The 25672-nt window shown below is 33.8% G+C and overlaps 2 protein-coding genes and 1 pseudogene across 3 annotated transcripts; 1 reads left to right on the top strand and 2 right to left on the bottom strand.

The window, feature by feature from the left end:
- Positions 1–198: 198 nt before the first annotated feature.
- Positions 199–2314, top strand: LOC146920742 (UDP-glucosyl transferase 73CC6 pseudogene; annotated as a pseudogene). The gene has a single exon (XR_015011894.1). The product of XR_015011894.1 is annotated as a UDP-glucosyl transferase 73CC6 pseudogene (transcript).
- A 5605-nt stretch (positions 2315–7919) lies between these two features.
- LOC146920741 (histone H3.2) lies at positions 7920–8811 on the bottom strand. The gene has a single exon (XM_085714193.1). The coding sequence runs from the start codon at positions 8488–8490 to the stop codon at positions 8080–8082; it is 411 nt and encodes a 136-aa protein (XP_085570319.1). The 5' UTR covers positions 8491–8811; the 3' UTR covers positions 7920–8079.
- Positions 8812–14248: 5437 nt separating this feature from the next.
- Positions 14249–24094, bottom strand: LOC146920740 (ABC transporter B family member 2-like). The gene is made up of 12 exons (XM_085714192.1): positions 23661–24094; positions 23281–23335; positions 22980–23155; positions 19846–20046; positions 19323–19582; positions 18588–19128; positions 18026–18405; positions 17422–17831; positions 17028–17269; positions 16452–16699; positions 15705–16117; positions 14249–15125 (listed from the first exon to the last, which is right to left on the bottom strand). The coding sequence occupies exons 1-12, from the start codon at positions 23886–23888 to the stop codon at positions 14575–14577; spliced, it is 3705 nt and encodes a 1234-aa protein (XP_085570318.1). The 5' UTR covers positions 23889–24094; the 3' UTR covers positions 14249–14574.
- Between the last annotated feature and the right edge of the window lie 1578 nt (positions 24095–25672).

Raw genomic sequence — 25672 nt, 5'->3', positions numbered from 1 at the left:
TTGCGTTGGAAAATTGTGAAAAGTGATGAATTTAATTGTTGAATACAATGTAAACATACTACTTATAGGCTGATATGATAATATCAGTAGTGCTTCCTGTCACATCAATTCTTATATAAAAAAAAGTTAATGTCAACTTAAAAAACTATTTTAAGAAACTATTTTAAGCCATACTATTTTGACTAAAAAAATGGACGATCGTTAACAATTTTAAAATTGAGTATTCCTTGGACTAAAATATCTGTTACCGAACAATATAAAAACACCAAAGCAGATACGGTTGAAAGAGACATACAGTCACACACGAGAGATAAAAAATAGATCAGAAATGGAAGGTGTTGAAGTTGAAAGACCATTAAAAATTCACTTCATTCCATATTTAGCATCTGGACATATGATCCCTCTTTGTGATATAGCAACTTTGTTTGCATCCCATGGCCAACAAGTCACAATCATCACCACTCCCTCCAATGTTCAAACCCTTACCAAATCTCTCCCATCCATTCTCAGCCTTCACACTGTCGACTTCCCCTCCGAACAAGTCGACCTCCCTAAAGGCATTGAATCTATGTCCTCCACCACTGACCCCGTCACCTCTTGGAAGATCCATAATGGTGCAATGCTCCTCCATGGACCTATTGATGATTTTGTTGTGAATAATCCACCAGATTGTATCATTGCCGACTCTGCTTACTCATGGGGTAATGACTTGGCCCACAAGCTTCAAGTCCCTAATTTTACATTCAATGGATCCTCTCTTTTTGCTGTCTCCCTCATGGAATCCCTTAAAAAAAATAATTTACTTCATACCAATTCTGATTCTGATTCTGATTCGGATTCAAGTTCGTATGTTGTTCCAAATTTTCCTCATCGTATCACCATGTGCAGTAAACCGCCAAAGGTTCTCAGCAAGTTCATAGGAATGATGCTTGACACGGTGCTCAAAAGTACAGGCTACATTATCAACAACTTCGTTGAACTTGATGGAGAAGAGTGTGTTCAACACTACGAGAAAACCACGGGTCACAAGGCTTGGCATCTTGGTCCAACTTCTTTTATTCAGAAAACCATTCAAGAGAAATCAGGGAGGGGAAATGAGGGTGCTGCAAGCGAGCACGAGTCCCTTAGCTGGCTCAACTCACAGCAAGTTAACTCAGTGGTGTACATATGTTTTGGAAGTATAAATCATTTCTTTGACAAACAACTATATGAGATTGCATGCGCAATAGAAGCAATGGGTCACCCATTCATATGGGTTGTTCCTGAGAAGAAAGGGAAAGAAGATGAGACTGAAGAAGAGAAAGAAAAGTGGCTGCCGAAGGGATTTGAGGAGAGAAACATTGGAAAGAAGGGTTTGATCATTAGGGGTTGGGCCCCACAGGTTAAGATATTGAGCCACCCTGCGGTGGGGGGATTTATGACACATTGTGGGGGAAACTCAATTGTAGAGGCTGTTGGTGCGGGAGTTCCAATGATAACATGGCCGTGTCATGGAGATCACTTATTCAACGAGAAACTAATAACACAGGTCCGAGGAATTGGAGTAGAAGTAGGTGCAACAGAATGGTGTACAAATGGTAATGGGGAGAGAAAGAAGTTGGTTGGCAGAGATGGCATAGAGAAGGCTATGAGGAGATTGATGGACGGTGGCGATGAAGCTGAAAATATGAGACTACGTGCACGAGAGGTTGGAGAGAAGGCTAGACGAGCTGTTCAAGAAGGTGGTTCCTCTCATAATAATTTGTTATCTTTGATCAACGAAATTAAAAGATTGAGAGGCTGCAAGCCACATGATTAATTAAAGGAGTATTGTATGTGTTTTCTGAACTTATCCTAATAACGCCGTTGTTTCGTTAAGAAGTCTGAATGTTATGGATTCGGTTGATGAATTTCAAGTCTGATTTGAGGTGGTCTGGTGCCATCAGTTTTCTGGTTCAGTGTTGCTGCATCGATTGGTTTCTCGTAGCGATTGTGGAGGTGTCTCTTGTTCTCAGATAATTGAAGCTAGTTTGCTGATGTTGTCTTGTTTTGCTTTGGGGCAGGGAGCTCCGATGTTTTGTGGACTTGACTGGTAGCTGTGGTCTCGTGAATGTTGTCGTGTTGTTGTTCATTGAGGTTGTAGCCATTTAGTATCTTACGTGGTTGTGTCATTGCTTCATCTTTAGTTTTGTAGTCTGATGTGATTGTGGTTGTAGTATTCATGCCTCTGTGTTTCCGTTGTTTGTGTGTAGCTATCATCTTTCTGCTCTTGGTGTGTTTATTCATTGAGCATGCCACCACTTTATCAAACTCTCGTATCTTTCTTTTTGATCTATCCTTAGCAGTGCTTGTGCCTAGCATAGATCCTGTTGATATATTTCTGCCTTTCCCAAACAAAAAAAAAGAGAGGATAAGATTAAGACAAAAAGTAGTTCTGAAACTGTCAATTATATTACCTCTGATGCTCATTTTTTAGGACAGTAACTTTGTAATTTGAAAGTCTGAAGCATCAAGTTGATGCTTAGTTTCGGTGTCATTGAAACAAAATTCGGCATTCCCTGCATTTTAATTAACTGTTTGCATACACATTATATACAAGAAAATTTCCTTATATACAAGACTTAGTCTTCTTTGCTAATACATCCCCACAAGTTGTTGGGTAAAATATGTCAACTAAACCAAGCTTGAGAATTAAGAAGTGAAACAATCTTGGATAAAGACTTTTTGTAAAGAAATTTGCAAGTTGGGCATAACTAGAAATGGGCAGCAACTTCATAATTCCATTTTGTGTCTTCTCTTTCACAATAAAACAATCAATATCTAAATGCCTTGTCCGTTGACAAAAAATCGGATTGTCCGTGATGTGAATATATTCTGAAATTGACCTTCTAGTCCTTGCATGTTCCCAAATCTGCATCACTAAATTCACCTAATTGCAATGCTGTTTCTCTAGGAAAGACGAGTACTTGTCAAGGAGACCTTGATGTATCTCGGAATTCTAGTGGCTGCCTTGTAGTGAATTTATGTTGGATTAGTCATAAACTGACTAAGTTGTTGCACAACAAAAGTAATATCTGGTGTACTTGTTGCGAGGTAGAGTAATCTTGGCATCAATGTGTGGAGAACCATCCTCCTGTTGAAGCCGAAGACTAACATCCATAGGTGTACTTGCTAGTTTGCTTCCTAACATACCTGTATCTTTTAATAAGCCTAGGCAATTATTCCTTTGACAAAGAGTTATGCCTTTATTTGATTGGGCCACTTCAATACCTGAAATGAATTTCAGTGCTCCAGTGTCTTTAATTCCAAAAGACTTATGAAGAATACCTTTCATATGCTGAAATTTTGACATATCATTTCCTACCAAGATAACATCTCGTCCACATAAATGGCAAAGGCTGTGAATGGTGGATTCTTGCGATTGATAAACAGAGTGATATGAAGTTGCTTGATTAAAACCAACAGTTAAATAGTTGAAAGAAGCTTATCATGCCATTGTCTACTTGCTTGCTTGAGACCATATAAGGATTTTGTCAGCTTACAAACTTGATCAGGACTTGAGGATGTTAGCACCAGATGGAAGACTCATATATACGTCTTCGTGAAGATGTCCATGGGGGAAAGCATTGTTTGTCGGTGTACAATTGACTTGGAGTGGATGTCAATGCTAGGAGAATCCGAACGGTTGTGATTTTGTGACGGGAGTATAGGTGTTAAAGTAGTCCAGTCCTTCCCTTTGATTATATGCTTTTGCAACCAATCTTGTTTTTGTCCATCTACAGTTCCATCTTGCTTTCTCTTTATCTTGAAAACCCATTTGCTTCCTATACGAGTGACTCCTAGTGGCAAATCAACCAGCTTCCAAGTTTTATTGGATTGAAGTGTTTCCAATTCTTGTGTCATAACTTTCTTCCAACAATCATTTAAGCTTGATTCAACATAAGATTTTGGTTTAGATTCTGCAGATATATAGACTAAAATCCTGTTGCAATGATGAGAGGTTAGCATAAGAAATCTATTTTGAAATAGGTTAGGGAGTACTTATCTATTGACTTCCATCTTATTATTCTGACAGATATAATCTTCTAGATAACCAGGAGGATTTTTTACAGGGTATTCTCATTGTGCAGGTGTAGATTTTTTTCTTGTTTGACAGACTGATGTACATCAGTAGCTATGGCAGGATCAATTAAATGTGTTGAATTACTTCGTTCAGCAGTAGCAGGATCAATCACATGTGTTGAATTACTTGGTTTAGCTAACAGGGTCGGTTATATTTGTTGGGTTACTTGGTTCGGCAAGGATATGATCAAAAGATAGAGGGTTGCACAGAATCACTTTGTTGACTGTCGCCTGGGCTACAATTTCATACCTCAGTGCACTCCAAACGAATAGATGAAGATGCATTAGGATTTGGCTTATTAGCAAACACTAATTACTCAAAATGTACATTTCTTGAAACATGGAATTCTCTCTCATTGATGTCATATAAGAGGAGTCCTTTTGTTCCTGGTTTGTATCCAAGAAAAATGGATTTCATAGCTCTATGATTGAATTTAAGACGACGAGAAACGAGAGTGGATCCATAACATAGAAAACCAAAAACTCTAAGATTATTCAAGTCGGGCAAAGATTTATGCAAACATTCATAAGGTGATTTATTGTTTAGAAGAGGAGTTCGTTCTGTTGATAATATGAACAGCATGTGCAATATCATAATGAGTACCTTCAATGCTGCATAGATCTGTCAAGAGCTTATCATCCCATGCTTTGGTAGAGTAACAATCCATCTGATAGAACACTGATAAGTTATGAGTATTTGCAAACTTAGCACCTTCAATCACTTCTGAATCTGCGGCTCCTTCCTTTCCATAAAGAATATTATCTTGAATTGATGTTGCAATAAGGGCATGTCCTTGTTGCACAATGCAATGCCAATATGTTTCCACAATTCAAGTAGCCCCGACATAATCAATTCCAATTGAACTGTGCAGACAAGTGAATGCACGTTGAATAAAGTTGTTCAGCACTTGATATCTATATCATAGTACACTACCAATGTGTAACTGAAAATCTGTGCAAACCGCGGATTAGATTACAGAGAATGCTCAATTTTTTTTTATCAATGGAACCAAAACTGAGCTCTGAATCACACTATATATAGTTATCTGGTGCTATCACTTTAGCTTCAAAACCTGAGAAGTATTGTTAATAAACCAGAAGATATCTAAATTTCTATAGAATAGCACAACTTTGACACTTACAAGAGACCTCTCAGGTAAAAAAAGTAATAGAATTTTTCTTATTGAGCTTGGAAAGTAACACAAGCATGTATGAAAAAACAATGATTATTAATAAATTATTATCTTTAATAAACTTTGGATGCATTGCTTTGTTTTTGTATCTGCCTATTTTGTTGTAAGATGGTTTTTCATTATATGAATTGATATTTTTGTTCTTCGACTAATACAAATAGACAAATTGATATTTTTCCTCCTTAATACTTGATCAAGAATCAGGATATAATAAGAAGTTATCCTACACTCTATCCATACAAACAAAAATGCCACACAGGATGAAATGATACTTAAATCACTTCTGAAGGCACCTTCCTTCCCATAAAGAACATTTTCATTAATTGATTTTGCAACAAGGGCCAGTTATTGCTACAAGACCAAATATGTTTTCCATTATTCAAGCAGCCACAGCACAACCAATGATAGTTTCAGATGGAATGGAACTATACATACAAATGAGTGCACATTGGATAAAAATTGGTCAGCCCATGATATCTACTATGTAGTACACTGAACGTATTAATGAAACTGTAGATGCTCACAGTCAATTAAAATGCGGAGAAGAATGGACAAATTTTGTTTCATTGCCACAAACTGAGCTTCAGTTTGATTTTTCAAACTTTCAAATTGCAAAGTTACTGACCATAAAAATGAGCATCATAGGTAATATAATTGACAGTTTCAGAACCCCTCTTTGTCTTAATATTATCCTCTTAATCCATGAAAATATGAAATGCGTAATTCAAGTGAGCATAGACTTATGAAATGTGCTATTTCTGATTTAACACCAACTCCGCAGTGCCACACCATTTTCTGTAAATATGACATGTTAAAAACAAAATAGAAAGTTGCATTATAGAAAATTCATGGTTCTATTGTTGATTGTATTCCATTATACTATGATTGATGACTCTATTGTTGAAGATTAATAAGGTCCATTTTTATTCTCTATAGGACTAAATGAATCACTTGACACTTGCTCAATTATCTTCCATCCTATAAAACTGAGATCTCTATATTGGTGGAACAGGCCTCTGGAAGTGAACTTATGAAGCTTGGGGCCTTGGAGAGTGTTTCTCTCGAGGTCTCAAGTTCAAATCCTCGTGGGCTATACAGAGCTTGATCTAGCTTTCAAATCCTCGTGGGCCATACAGAGCTTGATCTAGCTTTATATGGGAATGATTTCTGCTCTTCACCCAGCACATTTCGCTCGCGCCCTGCAGCCATTCCGAAAATTCCCTTGCGTTAGTTAACTAACGCAAGTGTAAAATTGTGCGTTAGTTAACTAACGCAGCGTGATTTAAGTCACACAAGTGTTAAACTAACGAGACGTAACTCAAACAGAGAGATTAACACATGCGTGAGTTAACTCACGCCAGTACATATTACACTAGTTAACTACACTGACATTGTTTTCTCTCCACATGGTTCATTATTGTTTGATTTTGAAATAGCAACCACTATAAATTTCGACCCCTAAGCTAATTTGCATGTGAGACTATTAGAAAGTCCTTTCCTTTTTGTTCTTTATATATGTCCTTTATTGCTGTCGCATATGGCAGACAAGTGAAAACATGCAAATAAATAAGTTAACTAGCGTAATGGTCCAAGAAATTGAACTAGCGTGAGTTAACTCACGCTGGGTATAACACCTGCGTGAGTTAACTCATGCAGCGTGACTTAAGTCACGCATGTGTAAAATTAAGTCACGTTTGATTTACACTTGTGTTAGTTAACTAACGCAAGGGCATTTTCGGAATGGCTGCAGGGCGCGAGCGAAATGTGCTAGGTGAAGAGCAGAAATCTATGGGAATGTAAGTCTATGGGCCAAATACCAGGTTTCAAAAAAAAAAAAGAGCATTTGCATTCTTAGCTCAGTCACTCAATTCTAAACCATAGCCACCTTCCCAAAAAACATGCTTTCATAAATTGATATTGAAACATGGGCTAGTTCTTGTTGCACGAGACCATAATTCAAGCAGCCACAACAGAATCAATGATAGTTATAGATTGTACTACAAACAAGTTAAGTCTAAACAAATGTAGTACACAACAAATGTGACTCTAATCATGGGTAAAATACAGAACCAAAACTGAGGTCCAAAGTTACTATCCATGAATATGAGCAATTGGGCATTAAAGGGAAAACAAACTATCCTTTATTTTTTTGGTAGATAATATCTTTAATCCTAACTCACGTTGATCACTAATACATCACATAAACAAAGAAGAGATTATACACTGTGCCAAGAATCAATTTGTCTCAACCCAATTGATCTTATCATCTTAATCTATAAAAAATCTGACACATTATTCTGTATTCGTTTAAGTATCATCTGGACACAATTAAATAAATTGTTAAGGCTTAAATGTGTTAAGTCCTTGCAAATAGGGCTCACTTAAATTTTCGTCCATGTACTTACTAATCCTTCCAATTACTAATCATTTGGTCCTAATCCCATTGGGTACTAATCATGTGCCACACGATGACATGAATGATCAAATAGGATTAGGACCAAAACTCAAATGTGTCATGTTATTGTTAAAATGTGTTATCAGTTCAAATTAAAATCTGCAATATTCAACAATATCTCAGAAATTGGTATTCAATTAACATGCAAAGTTACTCAAACATAATCAAGATTTACCAAATCAACACTATGCATAGTTAACCTTCATAACAGAATATAAAAACAACATCACAGTCATAAACCTAACCCTAATTTTTGACAGAAAAATTAAACCTAACACTAACTAAGAAGCATAACTAGAACCAGTAGAACTTGGATCATGATAACCAAATCTAAGCCCTCTCGCCTCTGATTCTGCGAGCGAGTTGAATATCCTTAGGCATGATAGTAACCCTCTTAGCATGAATGGCACAGAGATTAGTATCCTCAAACAAACCAACAAGATAAGCTTCAGCAGCTTCTTGAAGAGCAGAAACAGCGCTGCTTTGGAATCGGAGATCTGTTTTGAAATCCTGAGCGATTTCACGAACAAGTCTCTGGAATGGAAGCTTCCTTATCAGAAGTTCAGTGCTCTTCTGGTACTTGCGGATCTCACGAAGTGCAACAGTTCCAGGACGGAATCTGTGTGGCTTCTTGACTCCTCCGGTTGCCGGAGCAGATTTCCGGGCAGCTTTGGTGGCTAACTGCTTCCTTGGTGCCTTTCCTCCGGTGGATTTGCGAGCGGTTTGTTTTGTACGAGCCATGGCGAATTGAAGAATTGAAATTAAAGAAAGAGAGAAATTAGGGTTTCTTTGTGTTGATTTCAATTTGAATTTTCGTTGAGAGAGAAAAGTGTTTGGTGTGATTTATAAGAGGAGATTGGAAACAAAATAAGCGGGAATTGTGAAAAATTGGGATTTGAGATGATGAAAAGGGAAGATCGTGACCGTAGATGAGAGGGCTTATCGACGGCTGTTATTCTCTGGAACGAAGGGCACGCGGATAGCTAATTCCAAACGTGGATATGAACCGTTGATTGGAGAGTTTATCGACGGTTGTTAGATTCTGGGAGGAAGGGCACGCGGATAGCTGATTGATTCCAAACGAGTTTTTTTAGAACCGAAAATATGAAATGTACTATGCAATTGTTTTTTCTAACAAGAAGGAAGAGGCCACAGTTGTTTTGATTATTATTATAGGTGAAAAAATGTTCAACATTCAAACTTAAAGGTTCTTCAAATTGTAAAGATTGAGTAATTTATTTTTATGTAAAAAATAAAATCAATTATTGATAATTCAAGAGACTAAAAGGGCTCTGTTTGGTAAAATTAGCTGATAGCTGATAAGCTAGCTGATAGCTTTTAGCTGATAAGCTAGCTGATAGCTTTTAGCTGATAAGCTAGTTGAAGTGTTTGGTAAAATTAGCTGATAGCTTTTGCTTTAAATAATAAGGGTAAATATGGAAGAAAAAATGATAAGCTAAAGGCTGTGTTTGGTAACACAAAAAAGCTAGCTTATAGCTTGTTGAACTAGCTTATAAGCTTGTTTTGATAGAATGAGAAGTGTTTGGTAAAAAGCTTTTCTCACTAGCTTATAGCGTTTTTTAAGAAGCTAATTCAAGTAGCTTTTGAGCTTATAGCTTGTAGCTTTTCACATTTTATTCCATTTTTAACCTTTAATATTATTTTTTATTAAAAAAACTACCCCACGTAAAAGAAATAACTACTAGGCATGGCAATGGGGCGGGGTGGGGACGGGTTTTACCTTCCCCATCCCCATACCCTATTATCATATACTTACCCGTTACCCTATCCATACCCAACGGGGATGAGAAATCGAACCCCATCCCCATCCCCGACGGGTTCGGGGATCCCATCCCCATACCCGCACTGAATTTTTTTTTAATAAAAAAAAGTTTTTTTTTTCCAACCCCAATGGCAATTTTGTAAAGCATTATGTTCCCTTTAACATTTCCTTAACATAATGATCTGGTTGCTGCTTTAAAAATCAAAGGCAATTTTTATAACATGGGAATTATTAAACCAAATAACATAACATGATCTAGGATTGTGTTTCTATTTATATAAAAAGGGGTGAAAAAATAATTTTTTACATTTTGGACGGGTATGGGTATGGGTTCGGGGTGGGTACATATAACCCCTTTACCCGTCCCATACCCGTGTTTTAAAATCGGGGAAAACCCAAACTCATATCCAAACCCAATCAAAGCGGGGAAAACCCGTCAAATCGGGGTGGGTTTGGGCGGGTACCCATGGGGATGAGTATTGTTGCCATGTCTAATAACTACCCACGTAGTGCTTAATATTTCTTACGGTTTGCACTTTGCCTTACGTTGTTTCTATTTGATTTTTTCTTTTTTGTTCCTGTTGGTTAAAAAATATTCTTCTAGATTTGATTTTGTTTATACGGTCTCTTTCTATCAAATTCATATCTAAATATTTATTTATTCCTTCAAAAAAATATATTATCATTATTTTTTTCTTTGAACATATTTACCAATATAAATCAAAAGAAATAATTTTCCATAAAAATATTTTGAAATAAATTAAAATTATTAAGATAAATTCTTAGTTAAAATATTTAGGGGTAAAAAAAACTTAAATTTTTTTATAAATTAAATTAATAATATATTAAACATATATGTACTTTTAAGTCATTTTATATTTAATAGTAACTTTAAAAGCTAATTTTACCAAACACTTTAATTTAAATCAGCGAGCTTTTCAGCTATAAGCTTTCAGCTATCAGTCATCAGCTATAAGCTAGCTTTTCAGCTATCAGCTAGCTTATCAGCTACCAGCTAGCTTATAGCTTATTTTTACCAAACACACCCAAAAGCTATAAGCTCAAAAGCTACTTGAAGTAGCTTCTGAAAAATAGCTTATAAGCTCCTGAAATAAGTTATAAGCTCGTTGTACCAAACAGAGCTTTTGTGTTACCAAACAGAGTTTTTTTTATCAAATGAGCTTATAAGCTAAAAGCTAAGAGCTAAAAGCTCTTTTTTTGGGTTTACCAAACAGAGCCAAGAAGTCATACAAACTGTTAAAAAAAAAATGTCATACAGACATCAAAGATACTAAGGGTGTGTTTGGTAAAAATAAGCTATAAGCTAGCTGATAGCTGATAAGCTAGCTGATAGCTGAAAAGCTAGCTTATAGCTGGTGGCTGATAGCTGATAGCTGATAGCTGAAAAGCTAACTTATTAAAATTAAAGTGTTTGGTAAAACTAGCTGTTGAAATGATTGATAAATATAAAATGACATAAAAGGACATATTTGTTTATTTTTATTTCTTTATAAATCACATATATGATTTTTTTTCCTAATTTTTTTCTTTTTAATATTTCAAATTATTTTCATCTCCAAGATGATAAATGTATTTTATGAATTTAATTGACATTTTTTTTAAATTTGATTTTTATGAATTTTAAAAAGTTACTATTAAAATTAAAGTATTTGATAAAGTTAGTTGTCGAAGTAACTGATAAATATAAAATGACATTAAATGACATGTTTGTTTATTTATTTTTTATAAATTATATATGTAATTCTTTCTACTTAATGTATTTCGTTTTAAATATCAAAATTTATTTCCAAATACTTTCAACTCTAAAATAATGAATGTGCTTTATGAACTCAATTATCATCTTTTATTCAACAAATTTTCATTTTTTGACGAATTTTATTTAACTAAACTAGCTTCACAATTTATTTATTATTATATTATATTTAAAATTAAATACTACATTAATTAAAAGCAATGTCATAAAAAAAAAAGTGAACAACAAAATATAAAAAAGTATACCGTACGGGTTGCACTAAACTATAAAAACATGGGAACGTGGGTAGTTTATTTTTCTTTTATAAAATATTAAAATTAATGTAATAAGGTTAAAATTGGAAAAAGTTATAAAAAGCTACCAGCTATAAGCTCAAAAGCTACTTGAAATAGCTTTTCAAAAAACGCTATAAGCTAGTGGAAAAAGCTTTTTACCAAACACAACTTATTTTATCAAAACAAACTTATAAGCTAGTCCAACAAGCTATAAGCTAGCTTATTTGTGTTACCAAACACAGCCTAAAATACAGACATCAAAGAATCTAAAAGAGGAGAAGAGTTTACTAAAATAGATAAAGAAAAAGAGACCTTACTTATGTTTCAAGGAAACAGTAAAATCAACACACTTGTTAAAGTCATGGTTAATAAGTTGAACCAACGATTGTCAATTCGAATGGTCGGAAAACCATTTCATCAAAAATACTATGGAGGGAGGGGAAAGGAGTAATTACCTGCTCGAACAAATTTATTTACCACTAAAGAATCAACATAAAAAATCACACAATTCAAGAAAATATTAGCATGATGGATATCAAAACATAAGGCGGTAAGTTGCACAGTACAAGCGTTACTATAACTAATTTTAGAGTAGAAAGTAATCAATTTTTCAAGATCATGAGGAATAATTTTCCCAACTCTTGTGCTTACTAGGGGTGTTCATGGTTCTAAACTGCATTGGAACTGAACCACATTAATGGATACAATTCAGTTTTTAAAACCACTTAAAAAAAAAAAACTGGTTAATTTTTCAAACCAGTTCCAGTTCGGTTTAGAACCGGTTTACAGTTTCGAACCGGTTTATTTATTTTGAACCGGTTTAGAACCGGTTTATAGTTTAAAACCAGTTTACTTATTTTTCATCCCATCCCCAAGCGGTTCATCAGTTCCAAACGCAACAAGCACGTTCTTTCCATCCCATCCCTAAGTTCAGGAACAGAAGCTTACTTCTCATCCCAATCCAAGCAAGTTTTCTGCGAATTTTAACAAACCCTTTTTCAATCGCACAACACACAAACGGACCAGAAGCATATCCAAAACCAACAACAATCAAAACGCACAACACACATCAACGCATCACGAACCGAATCAAGGGAAACCACAAGGAATCAGATTCAGGTAAAAAGGTAGTAATTTTCGTTTTATAGATCTAGGACGTTGGCTTATGTTTTTGGTGAGTTTGTTTTGAGAATTGAGTAGAGGAGAGAATAAGCAAAAAAAAAAGTAAAAAAAATTAGAATTAGGGTTCCGGCGCGGTGGTGCCGCCGCACCGGCCGGCCAACCGCCGCCGGAACCATCCCTTACCGTCGCTGGAAAATTGTTGTGGAAGAAGAACACTTGAAGAGAGAGAAGAGAGGATTATTTGTTTCTTTGAGAGAAGAGAGAGAAAAGCAAGGTTAAAATGACTGAAAGGCAGTAACACAGTTCCATAAACTACTTAAAAAAATTCTTAAATTCAAACCGGTTCTGAACCGGATTTAAACTGCACTGGAACTGGTTTGAAAAAGTGGTTCAGTTCAAAACTGTTTGAAATGGTTCAATCCAAAACAGGGTTGGATGCAGTTTGGTTCATAGTTTGGTGCAGTTAACTGAATTATTTGAACACCCATAGCTTACGCACTCAGATTCTCCAATTTAGTTACTGTTGCAACTAAAGTTGCTTCTATAGTGGATTCTTGAGAGAAAACAAATTGGTTTCTATCCTTCCATAATGTCATACATCAACACCAAATAATTTTACCAAATGTGTTGTATTTGACACATTAAAGGACAAAATGCATGGCATAGTCCATTTAAGAGTCTCATGTGTGACATAAGAGCGACCCAATTATCCATTTCTTTTTTAAGAAACCAAAATTAATTATAATAACCTTCCCAAGCAAAGGTGTGGTAAAGGAAAACCAAACGGTCACAAAAAGTAGTTACAACATAAACATAGTTCAAAAGGAAAACAAAATACAACAAAGTTAACCTATGTCCATATACAATAAAGGGTTAAGCCATCACCTATGATAATCAAAGGACAAATTAGAAATCTTTGTCTTTAACCACCAAAACGAGAGAAGGTTGACACTATCAATAAGCTAAAGAGTGGAGACCGGTTTGTCTGAAAAAATTATGTTGTTCATGTCCTTCCAAATAATCCAAATGCAAGCGCACCAAATCATTACCAATCAAACTTGGTGGGATTTAAAGATACCAACAATATAACCAAACTGATAAGCAACAATGATGTTTTTTTAATGATAAAAAATGATGTAACAATTCAAGACATAAAATATTTGTTCGCTCAGAAAACATTTGCAAAGGTATTTATATATATTTACCACCTTTTTATGGATGTAAATAGATATCTATGGACATGGACAGTAGGATATCCATATCCACCCCGTTGAATAAATATAATATACGTGTCTGATTCATATCCGTGCAGATATCCTCTAAACGAGTAATCTACCAATTTTGAGGCATCGAAGAGTATATATGAAAATTCATGACTAATATTTCAAATAAAAAATTTATTTTTGTTAAAAAAATATAATATAGCAAGCTTACCCGTGACTTTCAAGTTGAATGTCCGTTGTTTATGAGCACATCATACCTACTATTCGACGATACAATTGTAATGTTTAATATTTATATATACAATTTAGTTAAAGCACTACATTAAAAATCATAGAATATTTATTTATGACTTTGTGCATAGTTTAGTTCTAGAATTGATGTCTACAAAATAAGAATCAAGAACTAAATAAAAAATATCATTTTACATTTTTATAAATACTTACCAACACACATATAAATATATAGATATATATATGAAATTATTATGATCCGATACCAGCTCCCCAATGCACTCCATTCTCTGTAAATAAGAGATGGAAAGAAAAAAAATACAAAATTACAGTATAAAAAATTCAAGGTTTTTTCTTTTGAGAGGATAAAAAATTCAAGGCTGTTTTTTTTGTTGTTATAGTGTCTTCCATATAATGCTATGATTGATGATTTTGTTGTTGTTGAAGGTTGACTAATTTATAATATGGTCCATCTTTATTCTCTATAAGACTTGAATGAGTCCCTTGCTCAATTATCTTTCCATCTTGCAAAACTGAGATTTGATCTGCATTCCTTATTGTTGACAACCTATGTGCCACCATAACTGTTGTTCTATTCTGCATCAATCGGTCAAGAGCTTGTTGTACAATCCGCTCCGATTCGACATCAAGTGCACTAGTTGCTTCATCTAGAAGCAAGATTTCAGGATTCTTTAAAACAGCTCTAGCAATGGCTACCCTTTGTCTTTGTCCACCAGATAGTTGCACACCTCTTTCCCCTACTTTGGTTGAGTAACCTTCTGGAAGAGCACTTATGAAGTTATGAGCATTTGCTAGCTTAGCTGCTTCAATTACTTCTGAATCAGATGCACCTTCCTTTCCATAAAGAATGTTTTCGTAAATTGATGTAGCGAAAAGAGCTGGTTCTTGTTGTACAAGACCAATGTGTTTTCTAAGAGATTTTAGATTTATTCTTGTGATGTCTTTTCCTGCAAGAATTTGATTCATCATTGTTAGGACAATGTCATAGCATCTATACTGTAATATAAAGGAAACTATGAAGTTAACTATCAGCAACTACCATTTTGGTTAGACATTTTTCAGCAATAACTACTAATTTTGGCCGGACATTTTATTGGACAAAATTGTCCTTAATAAAAAAAATTCAAATTTAAATTTGAAAACATATAACATTTATATTTCAAAAGAAATTTAGATAACATCAATGTTATTTTGTCAAAAAAAAAAAATCAATGTTATGAAACTGAAACAAAAGAATAAAAATAAAACAGATATTATACAATAAATCATAACAAAATATATACAGAAAAAACAAATAGAAAAAAGGACAAACGGAACGTGCTAACGTGCCCACCTTTCCGTTAATTTACGATAAAAAGTATAGTAATACTTGATGGTAGGTTCACACTAATTCACTAAACCTGCTCTAGAATGATTAACTTGTTATGCAAGAAAAAAGTGTTGTGCCTAATTCATTTTACTTTGAACTTTTTGCATATAACAATGAATTGAAAGAATGAAATATTGGTAGTTCAATAAAATCTTACCATCAATTAACACCTTTCCTGATGTTGGATCATAAAATCTGAGTATAAGTGAGATCACAGAGCTTTTACCAGAACCACTTTGTCCCACTAAGGCAACACTTTTGCCTGAAGGAACTCTTAGATTAAAATCCTTGAAAATAATAACATCTGGCCTTGAAGGGTAGCTGAAATTGATTCTTTTGAGCTCAATTGTTCCCTCAACTGTCTTCAACTCTTCTCCGGCATCGCCTTTAATTTCTGACTTTCTATCCATTACTTCAAAAACTGAAGCAACCATTTGGTTCCCTTTCAAAAGATCTGGTGCTAGTGCCAAAGTTTCCCCCATAGCAAGTGCCGTTACAATCAAAACCATAAATGACTTCATAACTGATTTAAAGCTAGCAAGTTCCTTTCCCATCAAAACAGATCCATACCTGCAAAATTCATACAAGTCTTAACCACCATTTGTTATAAGCTACTTTCTTTATCACTTACTCCTCGAGAATGAAATATAAGCAAAATTTGACCAAATTACGCATATTAAGAAAAGTAGTTGATTACATTTATTTATACAGTCTCACAAAATAATTAAGTATATTGTCTAAATTAGCCTTCATGGCTAATAAACCGATTCATTCAAAATACAAATGAAGAAAAGTAGTACAATTTGCTTATATTTCATTCTAAAAAATATGAACTAAATTTTGCTTATAATTCATATGAAAGGAGTTCGTTAAGGAAAGAATGAAGTTAAATCATAGTATATACCATAAGGCAAGGCCATAAGATGAGAAGATGAAGAACTGAGAAATGCCATAGAATAAGCCGGCAATTTGGCCGCGCCGAAATGAATGTTTGGAAGGACCGACGAGCTGGTCAGCATATAGATCAATAATCTTTTCTTCAGAACAAAATGCGGCAACAGTGCGCATGTTACTCACAGCCTCGCCAGCAAGCATGTTGGCTTTTAGATATGCTTTGCTCAAGTTGCCACCATAGCCTTTCATGAAAAGTTTCTGAAATGACAGAAGGAACATATTTAAAGGCCTGTTTGAATTGGCTTATTTCAGCTTATCTATCGACATTAATCAATTTTGAGACTGTTTGGAAGAGCTTATAGCAACTGCTTATGATATGTTCATAAGCTATTTTCAGCTTATTTCCATAAGCTCTTCAAAATAGCTTATGCAAAACAGTTTGACTCTATTTTAATTTGTTATAGAAACAACTTATACATAAGAATTTATGCTAAAAGCGCTTAATTAAGCTGTTTATCCAAACAGGGCTCAAGACTTCAAATGTGGTAGTTTCTTAATGTTGAAATGTAGAAATAAGGAACCTTACCTCACTAATGTGACCACTAATTATCAAAGGATATGTAGCCAAGACAACAAGTGTTATTCTCCAGTTCAAAAGGAAGGCAATAATAAACGAAGCAACAACCAGACCAAGATTCTGTAACAGAATTGTCGAGCGATCAACAACTATTGTTCGCATTAAAGTTGCATCGGACTCTAAACGCGATGAAAGCATGGAACTTGTGTTGGTTGTTTCATCAAACCATCCTATTTCATTCTTCAAAATAGCTGCAGCCAAAGAAAAAAAACAGTAGTTAAGAAAAAGACAACTTAACATGTTGTTATAAAATCATCAAAATGACAAATTTAAAAGGAAACACTTTATAGTAAGGCAAGTTGATAGGTGATAAAGAAAGTATTAATCAGTTCATCAAAATTACCGGTAAACATCATTTCTCGCACACGAAGGGTAAGTCGCTCGCCCATGATGCCGAAAAAAAGATGTTCAATGGCATGGACTGTGATAGTTATAACTGCACCTCCACAGAAGAGGAAAGCAATTTTCCTAACTTCGCGCTGCGTTGTCTCCCAATCCATATAATATGAGACAAGAGCATGAGAGATTCCAAGTGCAAAAAGTGGCATTTGTGCTCCAGCAACAAATGCACATAAGGTCCCAAAAAATCCATAAGGCCAGTCAGGACCAATCATAGAATATAGTCTTTTTGCTGAAACATGCTTTGACTTGTTTACATCATCACCACCAACACGGCCAATCGAGTCTTTGTCCGATCGAAAACTACCACCGATGCTTGTTCCAGTACGTGATAATTCTCTTGAGTAGCTTAAGCTGCAAGTATAAGTAATATGTAAAAGAGACTAATAACTTATTTAACTATTGGTTCAAATAATAACAGTACTGATGCAACTGATTTTCCAAGTGTACCGTAGAAATGTTGTTAATTAAATTATTTAATCCTGAACATGTCAAATGTATTATCATTTCATTTAATTGAAATTGATTAACAAAAATCTCAGAAGTACCTTGATTGGCGTCCTAAGCTAGGACCGACCGAGGGAAGGCGTTCCAAAGAACTTGCTCCTTGGAGTTGAACAAGAGATGAATAAACACTAGTTGGATTGGACATGAGTTTTTCATGGTTACCAGTCTCCACAATCCTCCCTCCTTGAACAACAGCTATAACATCTGCATTCCTAATGGTAGAAAGTCTGTGTGCAACTACAATAGTTGTTCTTCCAACCATGACACGGTCAAGAGCCTCCTGTACACTCTTCTCAGACTCGGCATCCAGAGCACTAGTTGCTTCATCTAATAAAAGGATTGATGGATTCTTCACGATCGCGCGAGATATCGCAATCCTTTGCTTCTGTCCACCTGATAGTTGTATCCCTCTCTCACCAACCTAAAAAAAATATGATTTAGTGTCAGCTTTCTTTAAATGCTTCAGGAGTGAAAATTTATAAAATAGTCCAAAAATAAAATGATGAAAACATTATCACAAGCAACAAAGGTGGATAGATTAATTGCGCAATTAAGACATGTTTGATACTAACAAACTAAATATGCATAGATCAAATAGCTTACCTGAGTGTCTAATCTTTCGGGAAGGTTGTTGATGAAAGATTGAGCATCCGAAAGCTTCACAGCACGTTTTAGTTCTTCGAGAGTAGCATCATCTTTCCCATACAAGATATTCTCCTTGATGCTTGTAGCAAAAAGTGCAGGTTCTTGATTAACCAGTCCAATTTGTTGCCTAAGCCATTTGAGATCAAGTTCCCTGATATCATTCTTGTCTAAAAGTATCTGACCAGAAATTGGTTCATAAAAACGTTCGATCAACGATACAACAGTGCTCTTTCCGGAACCACTTCCTCCCACAAGTGCTACAATTTTCCCTGCAGGAATGTCCAGATTTAGGTTGTTGAAGATTGCTACATCTGGACGAGACGGATAACTGAAACAGACATCCTTAAACTGGATATGACCATCCAATTTGCTTAATTTTCGACCGATTTTCGAGCTTTTTTTGCTCACTGTATCCCTCTCTATCATCTCAAAAATGGGATAAGCCGCTGCCTTTGCTCGGATAAACGCCGAGATATCTGGTGCTGCCTGCCCAAGTGACCTGATAAAAGAAATGCAATGCAACCCATGAATCATATGACACAGACACCAAACACGATACTGAAACTATTAGATATAACTACGTAGTATCCCCTAGTATAACTAACCTTTACATCTAACAGAAACCAACATGTAGGCACTAATAATATTTGGAAAACGGAAGTGATTGAATGCAACTATTTGACAAGGACTTACAGGCCAGAGATGACGACGTTAAGCATGGTAGTGAATGACTCGCCACCATTGGCAATGTTTTTGTGAACAACAACGCTAGTGTACCAAACAAGTAAAGCCCAAGATAGAAACAGAACACAATGCATTGAGCCAAGTCCAAGACCCTTTGCTAATCCTGCTTTTCTACCGTTTACGTAAGTTTTCATAAGAGCTGCTTTATATGATTTTACTGCTCTTTCTTCTCCTGCAAATGCTTGTACTGTTCTAACATTGCCTATGACCTGAAACACACAAACAGAACAATGTCAAGAAAGTGCGAGATACTAAATTTGAACAAGATTTACATGTGCATATCACAATGAACATTATAGCGTAGTAATATTCACTTCGGTTATGTGTATGTTTGGATTCGCGGCAAGTTTGGTTGAATAATTTATAAGCATTAATATGATTATATAGGCTATTCTAACATAATGGACCTGACTGATGGACTAATGAGCTGAATTTATTTTGCCGAGTTGCGAGGAAAAACTACCAACTTTACCTCTTCAGCAATTTCACCAGCCCTGACATATGCTTTTCTAACTTTTGCAATAAGGCCAATAGTAACATATGCATAACAACCACCAGCAAGGGCAATCGCTGGGACAATTGAAAGTGTCACTAAACTAATCTGCCACACTCTCACAAATCCAATTGTAAATCCAGCAATGAATCGGCTAATGTAGTGCAAGAAGTTCCCTACCTGAAAATTTCAATCTTCAAGTTTAGCATATAGGAAGATAAAAAAGAGCAATGTATGCACAATAACTTCAATCTTCAATTTTATTCTTTTTCTTTTATGAGGGATCTTAACAAAAATACCTCATTCCCTAAATATGGGTCTCTCTTTAAATGTTCCATTGTGACTTTTTATTGGATTTTATTCAAAAAAAAAAATTGGTACAAAGGATTTTATTCAATTTTTTAATTACATTGATTATTTCGTTATTAATACAATAAAAATATTTTTCTAGGAACAAAGCGCATGTTTGGTTTCATTTTTAAACTAGAACAAATTAATTCTAGAGATGGATAATTGCTTTTTTTGACATGTTTAGATATCTAGAATTGATTCTAAATCGACACACTCAAGTAGAATTTGATTCTCCTCTAAAAAATAAAGAAAAATTGATTTTGTCTGTATGATTGATTCCAACTTAAAGTTATACGGTAGTTTTTAACTATAAATATAAATGTTAACTAAAATCAATTTTTGTCGCAGTAAGTGTTGAATTTTTTTTCTTCATATATGTTCCTAAAAAGTCATAGTGATTCTACTCTCCTAAATTTTCTAGAAGACAAATTTCATTACTAGGGTAACACAGTCACAAAATCAACCAACCCATAATTTCAAATGAATTGAATGAAAAAAGGCGGAAAGAAACTTATTGAAATTAAATGACATTGTAACTATAATGTTGGTAGTAATTTCTGCAACATAACATGTTTGCAGTATTGTTGACGCAGCTAGTGTGTACAGTAAATGCTCAATTCATTCATTGCATCTTCTACTTGAGTAGTTTTATCGAGGCACATGCATGCAGTTGAGCTCAAAAAATAAAAGTGCCAAAACCTTAAAAAGTAACGCAACTATATCTCAACTAACATATAAATGCTGTCACGAATGCATTAAATACACTGTTCTCCACTTTCACATAGTAAGAAGTATAGTTATGGTGTCAGAAAAATATTAAACCGTGGCTTTTCAACGCAATTGCTGAACAAGAACATAGCCCTAAAGGGTCAACAGGTAGTAGTACTAGTAGTAAATATTTTCAGTGTAAAAACGCTTGAAGTAACTCTTTAGTTCACAGGCTTTAATTGAAGAAAACCAACCATTAATTTTTTTATTGAGTATATTAGATTTAAGGAAAATGTTAACTTGTGCCCTCAGGGCACAAGATAAGGATCTTAAAATAGAATATAAAAATAAATATTGCATTGAAAATATAAGTTTTGAAGTTTTTAAGGTTATGAATGCACAATTTCCAAGATTAAGTTTCTACATTTAGTTTCTTATCTTGTGCCCTTAGGGCAGAAGTTAACAAGACCCTAGATTTAAATACATACGAGTATTTAAAAAAGTTGTTAGATTAATAAATTTGTCTAAAAAAGTAAGTTACTAATTTTCTTTTTAGTATTGCGGTTAGCATTTCCCATATATTTGTATTGATTTTTCATATTCCAAGGTATTTGGAGTAGCATTAATAAAAGTATAGTTTGAAAAAAAGTAACAAATGCATCTTAAATTTGTAGATAGTCTTAAAAGTAGTTTTATAATTAGAGACGGAAATCACACTTATTAAGAAAAGTAAACATAGTAGTTTGAAACATAGTTTTTTGTGTTATCTTTGAAATAAGTTTTATAGAAAGATATAAAAACAATTTTCATTGGTAGTTGATTATAGAGAAAATGAAAAAGAGAGCAAATTGAATGCACTTTGCATTTAATTTTCCTTTGGAAAAAATAATTTTTTGAAAAAACATAATTAAATATGATTAAAGTTGGTCTTTTTTGCTTATAATTTGGGACAAAGAAAATGAGTTTTTTTTGCTTATAATTTAGGACGGAAGGAGTAGTCATTTACTTTAACTCATTTTTAGTTCTTTAGTTTTTAAAATGTGTGACAATTGCTTTCTATATTTATTTAGAATTTTGGATTGAGTCGGAAGATCGTGTTGGGTTTGGTCAAATTCATCACCTCAAGTCAATCATATTTCATTGGGTTGAGTTTGGGTTAAAAACTTAAGATTTTCCATTAGATCCAAACAATCAAACCAATTCAATTTGGCAAAGAATGTGTTGATTCAGGTCGGATCATGGAATTATAAGATATATAAAATAAATAAAAAATTTCAGAAGTATATATACTTAAGTGAAATTATATCATATAAAAATTTCAATATGTTGGTTCCAAAAAAAATTCAATATGATTAAATTATAATTAAAAACAAATTAGTTTAAGTAAAACAAATTAACAATTAAACTAAATTTAAAAAAGTTTTAAACTACCACATTTAAAAAACTAAAATAAAATTAAAAAATCACAATTTTCTTTGAACAAATAGTAGGATATACAAATTTAAAATCATTAACTCGTTACTTGAATCAAACTTGAGTTGGACCCAACTTAAAAAATCAAACCACTCCTTGATTTGTGTAATCAATCTGATAGGTCAACGTATTGATGAAGATTTATACTTTCAACATTTGAAGTTAAATTTGATGACGTGACAACTCACTTTAAAAGTGAAACCCAATGAGGTCAAAATTGAAAATTACGAGGAAAGTTCAGAAAAGGACATGCTTGTAATTTTGAACGGTGCCATTACGATGATAAGAGAAATGTCCAAAAGTGCATATAAATGAAGCATGCATAATTTCTTCTTAAACAAGCATGTTTCCGTATAGCTAAAAATGTGCTCCTATTTTTCTTTAACAAAAAAAAAAAAACTTTGGTAAAAAATAATTTCTTTTCACATAGTATTTTTTATTTAATGGTTAAATTTTTTGAAATTATATTTAATAAATGGAAAAAACAATTTAAATAATAAAATTGATTATAATTCTTAATGTTCACGTTGAAAAATTTATGAAAAGAATGGAGAATTAATGTATGTGGTGGGGGTATGTACCTTCTCTGATAGAGCATCTTGAACAATAATAATGTCACTTGTGATAGCAGAAATGACCTCTCCAGTGGATGCCTCAGTATCAAATAAACTTATATCTTGATTTAACATAGACTTTAAATAAGCCATTCTCATCTTTGCTGCTTGTCTTTCTCCAGTATGCATCCAACAAGCCACCTCTATAATTAATCCAACAATAACATATATTAAACATTAGATTCACACAACTCAATTTTTATTATAGGATTATTTTAATTTTAACTAAGGTACTGGTATTAAAATTATAAATAAATAATTTTCATACCTGTCCAAGATGAAAATAATATTGCTACACTTAGATACACAAAATCCAATGAGTACTGCAAAATTGAAAACAACTAGATAAATAATATTGCAGACGAAATTAATATCTAAAAATTTCGTCTCAAATCTATATTTATTTAAAGAGAGGCCACCATAAGTAGATAAATTTGTTACTAGATTGTATTTTTGTTAGTTCGATTAAATTGAAACGATTCTTAAGTGAAACAATTCTTGATTAGACTATACGACTGAATTCTGGATTACACGTCCCTTTCCTAGGAATCGGGAGGTTAACACCCAAAAAATCAAAGAAACGAAAATTGATGATAGAAACTAAAATGATTGAAAAAATCACAAATCAACAAATGAAAAATTTCAAACCTTGGCAACTTTGTGAGAGGCTTCCTTAGGGAAAAGATAAGCCAAGCCAATAACATTGATCAACTTTCCAAAGAAAATAAAGAAAATAGGAACAGAAGCGCCATGAACAATGGCTCCAATAGATCCAATAAACATTAAGATATAATCATAAGAGTCTGCAAAAGAAAACAGCTTTAACATAGGAACTTTGTGTTCTTTTTTTCTCTCATCACCTTCTTTAGATTCCATTTGGCTTGAAAAAGTGAAAGAAGAAGAAGAGAGAAAAAAAAGGAAGAATAATCTCTAGCTTGAAAAAAAAAAATTAACAAAAGTATTTGCAATGTAGTTTGCAAAGAGAGAAAAGTGAAGAAAAGAAAGAGGTGGGTAAGTTGTGATTATGATTGTGATTGAATTGAAGAGACTAACATGGGGAAGATAAGTATGGGAGTGGGGGTAGGAGGTGGTGGTGGATGAGTCATAATATAAGGTGGAAAAGAAGATGGAAAATTTATTACTAACTATTATATCAAGATTTAGATAGAATGCAAGGTTGAGGTTGAAGTTCAAATTTGATTAAGGTTGTAATAAGTAAATTTGATTAAAATGGAGTGTTTCTTGGTTTGGGTGGTTTGGAGTTGTTATGGATTAATTTCTTCTAAGAAAGTTGTGAGTGATTACAACATTTGATATACTCATACTAGCTGACTTTTGAACTTAGAGCAGAACAGAGAAAACTCTCACAAAGGTCTCTCTCTTTGCCTTCTGCATTAAATTGCATTGAGAAAGAGTTGTTGGACTTTGCTAGTTAAGTGTGTAGGCCAATAAGTTTAATTTTTTAGTTGTATAAAACAAATTTAGTCAAGAAAGAGCACTATCACGATTCAGTAGACTTATTCAGTAAAACAAAAATTCATGTATTAACAGCTATATATATGTGATTTTAATAACCGTATGTATGGCCTAGAAAAACTTATAAATATTATAGTTTTCTTTCTTGTGAATATAACTCGATTAACAGGCACAATGCAATATGACTAAAAAAAATCGGGTGTTATTGTAGTTTGGAGTTTGATTGTGAGGTAAAAAAAATTATTTCATTCTTGAACCAAATTCGAATACTTCTAAACGATTCGTCGTTTAATGAATATCATTTACTAATAGAGGTCTAATCACTTTTTTTTAAAGGTTGAGTCTAATCACTTGATTCTCTGTATAGTTACTATAAAAACTCAAAGTGAAAAAACAAGAAGAATAGAGAATAAATTCATTTTTCAAATGATAAGTTTCTTTCATTTTTCTACTAATTTTTGTACAAAAGTTCTTATATGGGATAGTGAACTCTACACTATTATCATAGTTAAATATAAAAATACACTAACTTATCTTATGTACACTAACTTGGACTGTATTATCATGTTGTATTCCCTTTTGGGTTATTCCTGGGTTAGGTCTAATGTCCCCCCAGTCTTTGTACTTGTTCCTTTTTATTTATTATATGTTCTATTTTGCCTAAAAAAAAAAAACTTCTGTATAAAAGGAAGAAAGTTATGTCCATAAACTCTAGCAAAACCTTAGGCCAACCCTAACCCATTTTATTGAAATGCCCTTGCTTAGGCGTCAAAATGCAGACTTCTTAAAAAGTGACAAAATGATAATCCTACCCTTATATATTTTTCAGCAAAGAGATCATGTCATTTGTACCCTTGAGCACCTAAAATGTATCCCAAGTGTCAAGAGTAATGCCTGCAACAAGCTAAGTGTTATCTCATGCAATAAATCAATTGTCATGACTCATGAGGAATACATGCAACAAGACAAGTGTCAAGAGGGATACATGCAGTAGGCCATGTGTTACCCATGCAATAAACTAAGTGTCATGACTCATGAATACACGCAACAAGCTAAGTGTCAAGAGGAATACATTTAGGCAGTGGCGGATCTCTATTGAGACCCCCAAGTGCCACTGCACCCCCCAACTTCTCTATAAATATCATATTAGTGATAATATATCACAGTTTAACGGCTGTTGTAGT

This window comes from Medicago sativa, chromosome 5 (assembly GCF_051527215.1).
Source record: "Medicago sativa cultivar Bolivia chromosome 5, Bolivia_mono, whole genome shotgun sequence".
Taxonomy (NCBI): domain Eukaryota; kingdom Viridiplantae; phylum Streptophyta; class Magnoliopsida; order Fabales; family Fabaceae; genus Medicago; species Medicago sativa.
The sequence above is the reverse complement of the archived record's forward strand: the minus strand, read 5'-3'. Positions and strand labels throughout refer to the sequence as shown.

What these genes read in the sequence shown, in the direction of transcription:
- LOC146920741 (XM_085714193.1), bottom strand. Translation starts at nt 8,490, where the DNA reads ATGGCTCGTACAAAACAAACCGCTCGCAAATCCACCGGAGGAAAGGCA.
- LOC146920740 (XM_085714192.1), bottom strand. Translation starts at nt 23,888, where the DNA reads ATGGAATCTAAAGAAGGTGATGAGAGAAAAAAAGAACACAAAGTTCCT. An exon ending in CCGAAAGATTAGACACTCAG is followed by an intron (nt 18,406 to 18,587) that starts GTAAGCTATTTG and finishes TATTTTTTTTAG; the next exon opens with GTTGGTGAGAGAGGGATACA. An exon ending in AGCTTAGGACGCCAATCAAG is followed by an intron (nt 17,832 to 18,025) that starts GTACTTCTGAGA and finishes TTATACTTGCAG; the next exon opens with CTTAAGCTACTCAAGAGAAT.